This window comes from Nicotiana sylvestris, chromosome 3 (assembly GCF_000393655.2).
Source record: "Nicotiana sylvestris chromosome 3, ASM39365v2, whole genome shotgun sequence".
Lineage (NCBI taxonomy): Eukaryota > Viridiplantae > Streptophyta > Magnoliopsida > Solanales > Solanaceae > Nicotiana > Nicotiana sylvestris.
In genome coordinates, this window is record NC_091059.1 from 138,587,727 (window position 1) to 138,600,780 (window position 13,054).

Consider the following 13,054-nt stretch of genomic DNA (forward strand, 5'->3'; position numbering starts at 1 on the left):
AATTTCCTTTAAAAATTCATTTCTTTGGCTTGGGACTCGGAGTTTGATTTCGGGCATACGCCCAAGTCCCATATTTTCCTTCGGACCCTCCGGGATCATTAGATCACGGGTCCGGGTCCGTTTTCCCAAAACATTGACCGAGGTCAAATTAACTTATTCTATAACAAAATTTTATCATTTTTCACAGAATTTCACATTTAAGCTTTCCGTGTATGTGCCCGGACTATGTATGCAAATCAAGGTGAAGAGGTTTTCAAGGCCTCGGAAATACAGAATTTAATTCATAGCAAGTGATGACCTTTTGGGTCATCACAATGCCCTTCTCCTCCGTAGTTTCCACATGAAACCTTGTACTTCTTTAAATTTATTTCATCATATGTTTTGTATCTTTCTTTTTGAGGTCTTCCTGGCTTCCTTTTCCCTCCTGTAGGTGGATTTACTACTTCTTCAGATATATGTTGTGGCACATTCTATTTATTTTCATCAGGCAGGGGATTTACTGGTATTTCATAAGTACGCAAGGGGTTTTCCCTTGTGTAATAAGGAGAACAATATTGTTCAAAAGACTCATGCATGTGTCTTAAAGTAGCCAAATCATGTGGACAAGAAAGTTCATCAAGCTGGAATTGCCCACAACTACATCTCTTGTTTTCAAGACAAACAATATAGCACCTCACACCATCTAGTACTGTATGGATGTGGTCTGTTGAATCCCTCACATACAATTACATTACAAACAAAAAAATAATTCATATATGGTTAAATACAAAAGATCTACAAAATATCTACAAATTATCTACATTGTCATGTATAAATTAATTTGATGCAATAAATGATTAGATCTTACTCTAAGCTTGTGCGACAATGTTCTGTTGTCATCCAACTCTTTGTTGAATTTAAACCCAAGGTATGTGAATGTACCCTTTGCTTTCAATAACTTTTCCTTCGTCCAACATCCAAGAAGAGTCCTCATATACTCTAATAGTTCTACTATCGGCAGTTCTCTTACATTATTTGTTACAACATTCAACGACTCTGCAATGTTTGATGTCATAGTCCAACTTCTGTTCACCGTAGCATATACTCGAGACCATCTATGATAGCCAATATAAGTATGCTTTAACACGCGGGTCAATCTCTTCAATCTTTGACATCCTTTCATTAATTTCATCAAGTGTGTATGACTGTGCCGTGGCAAAGTACAATTCGCTTAACTTTCGATGTCCCTTCTTGAACTTTGCCCTTATATTTTTCCAAATATGCCACATGCAAGAATAATGTGGCATGTCGGGATAAACAATAGATGTTGCCTTCAAGATACTCTCATTCCGATCCGAAACAACACACATATTTGGTCTTTCACCATATCCGTGTTTGAATTGCTCAAAAAATCACTTCCATGATGCATCATTTTTTGAATCAATAACAGCATATGCCAATGGTAATATGGTACCTACATTATGAGGCAAAAAGCAATTAATTGGCTGTAGGAAAAATGCAGAAGAAGACATATACATACAAACTACATGTGACGACCCGACCAGTCGTCTCATGAATTACTACTCTGTTTTCCCTATTTCTGCTTTTTTATGCTTTGTTCATTCGTGTTTTGTGGTATCAGGTTGGTTGGATCGAATCCGGAATGATTTTGGTAAGATTTGAGACACTTAGTCTCCTTTAAGGAAGTTTAAGTTGGAAAAGTCAACCGGATGTTGACTTATGTATTAGAGGGATTGTCTGTGAGTTCTGGTGGTGGTTAGCTTAAGGAGGTGATTTGGGACTTAGGAGTGCGATCGGAATAGGTTTTGGAGGTCCAGAGTAGATTTAGGCTTGAATTGGCGAAGTTGATATTTTGGCGATTTCTGGTTGGTATGCGAGATTTTGATATAGGGGTCGGAATGGAATACCGAGAGCTGCAGTAGTTCCATTGTATCATTTGGGATGTGTGTGCAAAATTTCAGGTCATTCGGATGTGGTTTGATTAGGTTTTTGATCAAAAGCGAAATTCGGAAGATTTTAGAAAGTTTGGCTTGAATCCGATATGTTTTGGGTGATTTGATGTTGTTTGAGGTGTTTTAATAATTATAACAAGTTCAAATAAGGTATTAGGATATGTTTGTGCTTTTGGTTGAGGTCCCGGGGACCTCAGGAAGATTTCGGATGGTTAACGGGAAGTTTGGATTGTTGTTGCAGCTGCTGAATTGCTGCTTCTGGTATTTTCGTACCTGCGGATTGGGGATCACAAGTGTGGCGCTGCACGTGCAAGAGGTCTATCGCAGAAGCGAAAAAGGGTCAGGTGAGCAGAGACCGTAGAAGTGGTAAGGTGACCGCATCTGCGATGTCGCAGATGCGGAAGTGTGGTCGCAGATGCGATTTAGGCTGGATAAGTGATTTCCGCAGAAGCGGAGGATTTAACCACAAATGCGGTACAGTAGAAGCGGGTATTGTGCCGCAGATGCAAAAAGGTCTGGTCAGAACATATAAGTTATTTCATTTTGCGAATTTGAGCTATTTCACCATTTTTGACCTCAGTTTGAGAGTTTTTTGGGCGATTTGAAAGAGGGATTTAATGGGAAATTCATTGAGGTGAGGAATTTAGACCTAAAACTCATTCCTATGCTATTATTACATGGATTAGAGCTAGAAATCATGGAAATTAAGGGTGAAAATTGGGGAAACTAGGGCTTGGAAACTTAGACCTTTAATCGGGGATTTGAAGGACCATTCGGGGTCAGATTTGAGAACTTTTGATATGTATGAACTCGTGGGGAGATAAAGAATCTATTGATGTAAAAATTATTGAATTCCGATATGTGGGCCCGGGGGTCGGGTTTTGGCAATTTCGGGATTTGTGTCGTTTATTGATTGTTTTCGCTTGGGTTTCATTCCCTTAGCATATTTTGACGTCCTCATTCTGATTTTGGATAGATTCGATGCGAGTGGAGGCCGATTCGAGGGGCAAAGGCATCGGGAGCTAGAGACTTGACCGGTTCGAGTTGAGTAATGATTTTAAATGATGTTCTGAGGCTTTGAAACCCTGGATTTGCACATCGTAGTTCTATATTGAGGTGAGGCACATGCTCGATGACGAGTGTGGGGTCGTTCACTATTGGGGATTATGACTTGATCTATCTCAACTGATGATTTTACCGCGTATTTGACTGAAATCTACTTGTTTTCATCATTATTTGGGCGGAATGCCATATTTGGGCCTTGTGCCAACTATTTGAACCCTTCGAGGATTTTACTGGTATTTTTCTCACTGTTTTGACTTTACACTTGAACTCAGTCATGTTATATTTCACTTTTTTCGTACTCATCCATGTTTACTCTGTTTTAACACTTACATGATCTTTTAAATGATATTTTGGGTTGAGAATCTTATTTTACTATTGCCCGAGTGGCTTGTGAGGATTTTGACTGAATAAGGCCGAGGGCCCATGTTGTGAGGAAACATTTAACACTAATTATAAGGCCGAGGGCCTGAGATATGTACGCCACGAGGTGGCTGGTTTGATAAGAGGCCGAGGGCCTAGTGATGATGCCACGAGGTGGCTTGATATTGCGCTTGGACCGTAAGAGGCCCCTCCAGGAGTCTGTACACCCCCAATGAGCGCGGGTACCCATTGTGATGTGAGATTGAGCTCGAGGGGCTGATATTGTGATGTGAGATTTGAGCCCGAGAAGCTGGTACCGTTCTGAGATGTTTCCCGAGGGGCGGATTTGTTGATATTGTACCCGAGGGGCGAGCCTTTATGTGTTTATTTTTCATAATTGACTGTCAATTACTAATTTACTTGTTGAAAAAGGATTGTTACTTAACTTTTCACTGGTTTACTTCTTTTAAATGGTTTTACTGCTTCATTATAGAATGCCTTGCGCCTTGCGTGTTTTATTACTTTCAGTCGTTATTTACATTTGTTACTCACTGAGTTGGAGTACCCACTTTACTCCCTGCACCCTGTTTGCAGATTCAGGCGTAGCTGGTTCCGCTCCCTAGTGCTGATCCCTCCAGCTTCAGGCGGACATTCAGAGTTCACGGGGTAGCTATTGGTGTCTGCAGCCTCGTGTCTCTACTCCTTTATCACTTTTATATCTTTTTAGACAGTTGTACTAGTTTATTGACTTAGCGGATTTGTATTATGACTTATAGATGCTCATGACTAGTGACACCCCAGTTAGGGCGATGTATGGATGTTCTTCCACATATTTATGTTATCATAGTTATTTCAGATTTTTTTTATCATGTTTAGACCGTTTCTTAAATACTTAACTGTTAAAAATTGGAAAATGGGAAGTGCCGGCTGGACTTGTCTTCACGGGAGGCGCCATCACGATCGTGTCTGGGTTAGGGTCGTGACACTACAAATTTTCTACAATAAATCTACTAGTACTACAAAAAATAGACAAGATACAATATTTCTACAATAAAACTTCAATACCTGTTGCATCCATTGTACTAGTTGTTAGCATTATTTCCCTGTATGCTGACTTTAAGAAGGTCCCATCAACTACTACAACTGGCCTACAATATTTCCAACCACTGATTGACCTACAAATCGCAACAAATACATACAAGAAATAGGCATCGTCCGTCTTCTTCAATTTAACTACAGACCCCGGATAAGTCTTCTCCGAAATATACAAATAACTAGGCAATTTGATGTAGGAGTCAGCAGGATGACCTCTCAAAAGCTGTAAAGCCTTTTCCTTTGCTCTCCAAGCTTGCATGTAGGTTAGATTCACGCCGTGTTCAGACAACATGTCAGTTTGTATGTCTTTTGGTGTGTAAATTGTCTTAGGATCAGAATATTTTGGAATAACCATGCTACCAACTACCATGACAGTAGGTTTGCGTTGTATGAATGTATTGTGCATTAAAGAGCATGTGTGCTGGCTGTTGAAATTTCTGACCTTGAACATTGCAGAATCATTTATGCTAGTTGCCTTGAAGTGCCATGTACAGTTTTCACCAACACATAATATCCAGTAGCTACAAAATAAATACAATTTAAACACTGGTTTAAAATGTAGATTTAAAAAAAAGATTGTTTTAGCTTAAACGATCACATTATACAATTTATATACAACATAACTACAATTCATCTACAATATTGATAAACATTATCACAAGGAAAAACTGAAGAAGTAAAAAAATTACAAATAAACTACAAAATTAGAAAAATAATGATCTTTGACCATTCATATGTTCATACCTTCTAGCACTAGATCTTTTAACCCTGAATTGAATCTTGTGCATGACAGAATAGTGCTTCATTGCAGTTGCAATTGTTTGCTTGTCTTGGTATACTTGTCCTACTTCAATAAAACTTGGTGTACTATCTGTTATTATTATACTTTCATATTCCTCTATAGCGGGAGATGTTGGCATATCAAGTAACTTTAGTGTTCCAGATGAACCTGCATAAAAATAAAGATAAGTATTATTATGAACAGTTTGTAGAATTTTGTAGATAATTTGGAGAACCATTGAAATTCTGCATTTCATATTAATTTTTCAAATGATATGTAGTTTTATTGTAGAATAAATGTAGCAATTTTGTAGATATTGTGAAAATCCATACTGATATATATATTTACTCTGACATGTAGTTTATTTATAGATAAAATATAGATAAAGTGTAGGACATTGATATACAACCAGAATTTGATAGAAAATATAATAGCACAAACCTGCAACTGTGTTCTCATTGGTGATACCCAATTTCATATTGAAATCGCGAATAGTTATATATAGCGGATATGATCCTAAGTTTTTGTTTTCCTTTTTCATGTCCATGTATACACGAACACCCATATCGTTCCTAATTTCCATTGGAGGATAATGCTCGTTGACAATGTATTTGATTTCTATAATTTTTTCGGATGTCGATCATTAATTGCTGTGTTATTGTAGAAATCAATAGAATATAACTCACATCTTCATCGACTACAATGCCATCAACGTGAAATTCTCTAAATCTCCCATAGCTATCCCAATTCCCATTCAGTTGTAGCATAATTGGGATTTTGGACATAATTGCGTTTGTTGTAGAAGAATTGTAGAAGATTTAGTTGTTTTTGATTTGTGAGACCAGAAAAAATGTTGAACACAGTATATCGCAAAAACAGAGTCGCTAAATTTTGATTCGAAACAACCGATAATTATTAATGCGTGATTTGCGTTGTAAAATATCTGGAAGAATATTTAATTCTCCAATATTAGCGCGCCTAAATAAGGAAGCATACAACTACAATGATTCCTTATTTAATGAATTGTCTATATTTTATAGAAATACTATTAGCATGACGAGTAATATACAAACTATGAACTTATTTGGTAATATAGTTTCCTATATGGTATAGGAACGAAAATTTCCCTTATGCAAAAGGCTACAAAAAATTTGAGTTTCGGAAGTCCAAAACGTAGCTTATGGAAAAATAGCTTTTCCTAGGACTAATCATTTTCTCAAAGTTTTTTAATTTTCAATAAATTCTTTAATTTTTTAACAACTAGTGTTTGAATCTATGCGATGCACGGATATTTTGAAAGAGTATTAGTGTTATGAAATTATAATATGACAAGTATATCATATTGTTTTAATAAAATTTAGTTGCTATTTTATATTGTAATGCAATGTGCATAAATATAATAAAATTTATATAAAATTAAAGGACACATCATATGATAATAAAATAAATTATTTTCATCTTTATTTTATTTTTTATTAAACTAGTTTTAGTGTACGTGCGTTGCACGTATGTATTGCGTCAATAAATAAAAAATGTACAAGAAAAATAAAAAGTGGTAACACAAAGCGCTGTTGCAACAAAATACTTGCAATATTTTTTTAAACAATGCAAATGAATTAGACAAATTAAATATCTTCAAGATGATGTATTTATTTAAATTATTTATGTAATATTTATAATTATAGTAATTACATTGAAATCTCACACATAAAATTGCGTGCTTGATTCCTAGAGTTAATATATTTAGCCTAGTATTTCCTCATAATAATTGACATTATCCAAAGTAAATTAGTATTGCATCACAAATAAAAGTCTGAAACCGAATTCATATCATATTATCATACTTTAGAATGTCAAAAGTAGTCAACAAAACAAGTTCACATGATATGACAAAACTCAATTCGAAGAAAATATATAAAGGCTTTCCTTTGAGATTGGCATATGATTTTCTATTCTTTGTAAAAGTTGTGCGAAAAATATAATAAATTGCTTACTAACAACTGAATAATCCAAAACACCTTTGCTTAGCCTTTTCTTTTCTTTCTACGAAGCTATAGAATTATCATTTTTAAAGAGAATTATAGATATTAATCATGAACGAAGCAACTTACCAACTTTAAATACTGTGTAATTTATATTTTATAAGTTAGAAAACTATTATGCACCCAAAATATCCAACTGAATGAAGAAAAAAAAACTATCTCATTAAAGGTCCATACAAGTCTTTCAAATTTTACTTATATTATAAAAAGAAGTTAGAAAGAAACCATATTCCACAATTTCTTTTAGCAAAATTGTTGGTTCGTCTCTGTAATATTAGAGAAAAAAGAGTGGAGGAAAACTAATATTCCCTATTAGGGATCTACCACAACTAATATTATCCTTGGTAGTATATTAGCTTTGTTTATATATAATTTTATGTAAGATTATTGCAAGTAGGGGTTTAATAATCGATGATAAATATTTTGAAGTTGCTTTTGACGATCAGCTTCATTGATTGGCCTTATGCACTACGCATAAAGGTAGGTGTGTGTGAATATATAAAGATGTACCAGTAAAGATATGTATATTAATAGATCTGTGAAGATTAAAACCAAATTAGCAGCACGAAGCTAAACATTTGTGGCATGAATCGTTGTGTCATGAATCAACAAACTTATGGAAAAATAAGAAAATAATTAGATCATTAATCGCACATCAATCAACTATGTGCAACCTTACCTTATGTAAATTATCAAAAAAAAATTATAACTTAAAAAGAACATAATTTGAAAACTATCGAGCATGATCTTAAGGAGGTTTTTATTTTTTTTATTTTTTTCGTACATTGGTGAAATTCATTTATAGACAGGTGCACTTTTATAATCCTATAAGATTTTATTTGCCACCAAAACTCTATTTCTTACAAATAACAAATGAATATAAGGAAATAATTAAATTAATTTATGACTCTTCATGTTAGAATTGTTATTTATTTATGACGCTAGCTTCACCATATATTAAATTAAGTACTTAATAAAGTTGCCTATAAAATGATAGGAATAGGAGTCCTGTCGTGGATAAAAAGTAATTAAAAGTCTATTTTTCTTATTATGTTGTGGATTTAAATGATCGAAAGTTTATATATGGAATGTCAAAGTGGCACGATCATAACTGTCACGACCCTAAAACGAACCTGGTCGTGATGATACCTATCGTGAAATTAGGCCAGCCAACACAAACTCCAAAACCAACCAAATATTTATAATAAATCATTTAAAGTCATTAATTAGTTGAGATCCCATAATTTAAGTTAAAACAAACAGTGCGAAAACACAACACAGCCCGACATCGGGGTGTCACCAGTCATGAGCAACTACAACTCGTCTCGAAATAAGTAAAAGGACAACATAGTCTGAAAGATAAATGCTAATACAAAGCTGAATAAGATAGGAAGGAGAAGCACTGGGCTGCAAACGCCAAACAGCTACCTAGTCAGCTCCGGAGATCTGCTGGAAGGCTAATCAGCACTCGCTATCGCGACCCGAGGCTCCTGGATCTGCACACAAAGTACAAGGAGTAATGTGAGTACGCCAACTTAGTAAGTAATAAAAGTAAAGGCAGCAGAGCAGTAAGAAAACACGTAAGCCGCGTCATAACCCTACATCAAAACAGTATAAGTCCATAACAATGCAGTAAAGCAATAAAACTCGTGAAAATAACTCAGTTCAGTAAAAACCTTTTAAAACGTCTTTCAATAGTTTCAAACAAGTGACGAAAATAGTGAGTAAATGATTAGAAACGTAAACAACCCCTCGGGCAAAACATGTACCACAACCGCCCCTCGAGCAAAATATCAACAGAACCAGCTCCTCGGACTACCTCACAATCACTCGTAATTAGCCCCTCGGGCAACAACATGAAACAACAACAACCCCTCGGGCAATATCACATCTCACACTGGGTACTCGCGCTCACTGAGGGTGTTCAGACTCCGGAGGGGCTCCTGCAGCCCAAGCGCTATAACAAGTCATCTCGTGGCATAATCAAACAGGCCCTCGACCTCATAACAATCCACCTCGTGACATAACAAATCAAACCCTCGGCCTCATAATCATGAATCAGTACAACCTGCTGCGACGCGCAGCCCGATCCCATAATATCCTCACAACACAGGCCCTCGGCCTCACTCAGCCAGAAATCTCTCAAGCCACTCGAGCAACAATAAAACATGATACTCAGCTCAAAATATAATTTTTAAAATATCAAAACGGAGTAAATACGGCTGAGTTATTAAAATAATAGAATACAACATAACTGAGTACAAATGTGAAGTCAAAATAGTGCGGAATAGTAATTAAAATCTCCTAAGGGTCCAAAACAATTGGCACTAGACCCAACTGTGGCATTAAGCCCAAAACATGGTAATACTTTCCAAAACACAATGATATCAAACAGTTTTCCATCAAATACGTGACTTAACATCTAGCGTGTGCGTCACGTCAAAGTAGCACAATGATGTGAAATCCGGGTTCCATACCCTCAGGACAACATTTACAATCATTACATACCTCAATCTGGTCCAACTCTAGCCCGTGATGCCTTTGCATGTCGACTTGGCCTACGAATGCTCCAAATCTAGCCAAAATCAGATTCATACCATCAAAATATGCTAAGGGAACAAGGCCCACTAGAAAATAACCAATTTAAATAAAAAATCCCGAAATTAGCAAAACCGGACCCTCGGGCCCACGTCTCGAATTCCGATAAAAATCACATAACTAAAATCCTTATGCTCTCACGAGTTCATACATACCAAATACATAAAATTCCGACCACAAATGGTCCCTCAAATCCCTAAATCAAGGTCTCCAATTTCAAGCCCTAACTCCCCTAATTTTAACCACAAATTTCCATAAATTCCACGTCTAATCAGTGAAATAACACCATAGAAACGAGTTTTAGTTCCAAGAATCTTACCTTCACAATTTCCCTTGAATTCCCTCTTCAAAATCTCCTAAAAAGCTCTCAATCCGACATAGAAATGGTGAAACAAAGCTGAAAATTGCGAAGGAAACCTTATATAGATTTTGGCCCATGGATTTTGCACCTGCGGCCCTTTTCCCGCTTCTGCGGTCAACCAACAGCTTCTGCGGTTTTCACTTAAGTCCCACAGGGCCACATCTACATCCACGAACCGCACCTGTGGTCCCGCAGATGCGCCCAATGCACCGTACCTGCGGCTAAGCTCCAATTGGCCAAACTCCGCTTCTGCGGCCTCCTCTATGCATCTGCGCATCGCACCTGCAGTCCCCAATCCGCAGGTGCGGAAACAACAGGAGCAGAAAATTCTCCAGCAGCATTCAATCTCCAACTCTTCCGTCAACCATCCAAATCCACCCCAAGGCCCTCGGGACCTCAATCAAACACGCTAACAAGTCACATAACGCTATTCAAACTTGTTCCAACCCTCGGAACACTCCAAAGAATGCCAGAACACCAAATCACCCTCAGATTCAAGCCTATGAATTTTCAAAACTTCCAAATTCCGCTTTCGATCAAAAAGTATATCAAACCTCGTTCCAAAGACCTGAAATTTTCCGCACATGTCACAAATGACACCATGGACCTACTCCAACTTCCGTAATTCTATTCTGACCCCTGTATCAAAATTTCTACTATCAACCGGAAAATGCCAAAATTCCAATTTCGGCAATTCTAGCCTAAATCTACCTTGGACCTCAAAAACCCATTCTGATCATGCTCCTAAGTCCCAAATCACCTCCCGAAGCTATCTGAATCATAAAAGACCAAATTCCGGGATCGTTTACTTACAAGTCAACTTTTAGTTGACTTTTCCAACTAAAAGGCCTACTTAAGAGATTAAGTATCTCATTTCTCTACAAAACAACTCCGAACCCAAACTAACCAACACAATGCGATGAAATACAACTGAACAACATATAAAGAAGCAGAAATAGAGGAAACAGAGTGGTAACTCATGAAACGACCGGCCAGGTCGTTACATCCTCCCCCTTTTAAACAAACGTTCATCCTCAAACGAGTCAAGAAATATATCTGAAGCCTCAAATAGGTGAGGATATCTACTCCGCATCTCCCGCTCGGTCTCCTAGGTAGCCTCCTCCACGGGCCGACCTCTCCACTGCACTTTCATTGAAGCTATATCCTTTGACCTCAACTTTCGAACCTGACGCTCCAAAATAACTACTAGCTTCACATCATAAGTCAAATAACTATCTAACTAAACCGTGCTGAAATCCAAAACATGAGACGTATTGCCAATATACTTCCGGAGCATAGAAACATGAAATACTGGATGCATACTTGATAAGCTGGGTGGCAAAACAAGCTCATAAGCCACCTCCCCAATCCCCCGAAACACCTCAAAAGGCCCAATGAACTGAGGACTCAATTTACCCCTCTTCCCAAATATCATAACACCCTTCATGGGTGAAACCTTCAATAGAACCTTCTCCCTAACCATATAGGACACATCCCGAACCTTCCTATCAGCATAACTCTTTTGTCTCGACTGCGCTGCACGAAGCCGCTCCTTGATCACCTTCACTTTGTCTAAAGCATCCTGCACCAAGTCTGTACCCAAAAGCCTAGCCTCACCTGGCTCATACCAGCCAACTAAATATCTACACTGTCTCCCATACAAAGCCTCATATGGAGTCATCTGAATACTCGACTGATAATTGTTGTTATAAGCAAACTCTACGAGCGGTAGAAACTGATCCCGTGACCCTCCAAAATCAATGACACAAGCGTGCAACATGTCCTCCAATATCTGAGTAGTGCGCTCGGACTGCCCGTCCGTCTAAGGGTGAAAGTTGTGCTCAACTCAACCCGAGTATCCAACTCTCTCTGCACGGCCCTCCAAAACTACGAAGTAAACTGAGTACCTCTATCTGAAATGATGGAAACTGGGACTCCATGCAAATGAACAATCTCTCGGATATAGATCTCTGCCAACCACTCTAAGGAATAGGTAGTATACACAGGAATGAAGTGAGCGGACTTGGTCAGCCGATCCACAATCACCCAAATAGCATCAAACTTCTTCAAAGTCCGTGGAAGTCCAACAACAAAGTCCATAGTGATCCTCTCCCATTTCCACTCAGGAATAACCATCTGCTGAAGTAAGCCACCCAGTCTCTAATGCTCATATTTCACCTGCTGACAATTGAGACACCGAGCTACAAATCCCACAATATCTTTCTTCATTCTTCTCCACCAATAGTGCTGCCTCAAATCCTGGTACATCTTCGCGGCACCCGAATGAATAGAATATCGCGAGCTATGGACCTCCTCCAGAATCAACTCTCTCAGCCCATCCACATTGGGCACACAAATCCGGCCCTGCATCCTCAACACCCCATCATCACCGATGGTCACATCTCTGGCATCATCATGCTGAACTCTATCCTTAAGGACAAGTAAATGAGGATCATCATACTGGTGCTCTCTGATGCAGTCAAACAAGGAAGATCGAGAAACCACATAAGCTAAGACCCGACTGGGCTTTGAAATATCCAACCTCACAAACCGATTGGCCAAGGCCTGAACATCAACTGCAAGAGGTCTCTCCCTAACAGGAATAAATGCAAGACTGCCCATACTCACTGCCTTCCAACTCAAAGCATCGGCCACTACATTGGTCTTCCCCGGATGGTACAAGATAGTAATATTATAGTCCTTTAGCAGCTCCAACCATCTCTGCTGCCTCAAATTGAGATCCTTCTATTTTGAACAAATGCTGGAGGCTACGATGATCCATAAACACCTCACAAGACAC

At 38.0% G+C, this 13,054-nt stretch overlaps 1 protein-coding gene across 1 annotated transcript; it reads right to left on the minus strand.

Moving 5' to 3' along the window:
* Nucleotides 1-1,391: 1,391 nt before the first annotated feature.
* LOC104234515 (uncharacterized) lies at nucleotides 1,392-5,818 on the minus strand. The gene is made up of 4 exons (XM_070169884.1): nucleotides 5,695-5,818; nucleotides 5,217-5,421; nucleotides 4,443-4,993; nucleotides 1,392-1,453 (listed from the first exon to the last, which is right to left on the minus strand). The coding sequence occupies exons 1-4, from the start codon at nucleotides 5,816-5,818 to the stop codon at nucleotides 1,392-1,394; spliced, it is 942 nt and encodes a 313-aa protein (XP_070025985.1).
* Between the last annotated feature and the right edge of the window lie 7,236 nt (nucleotides 5,819-13,054).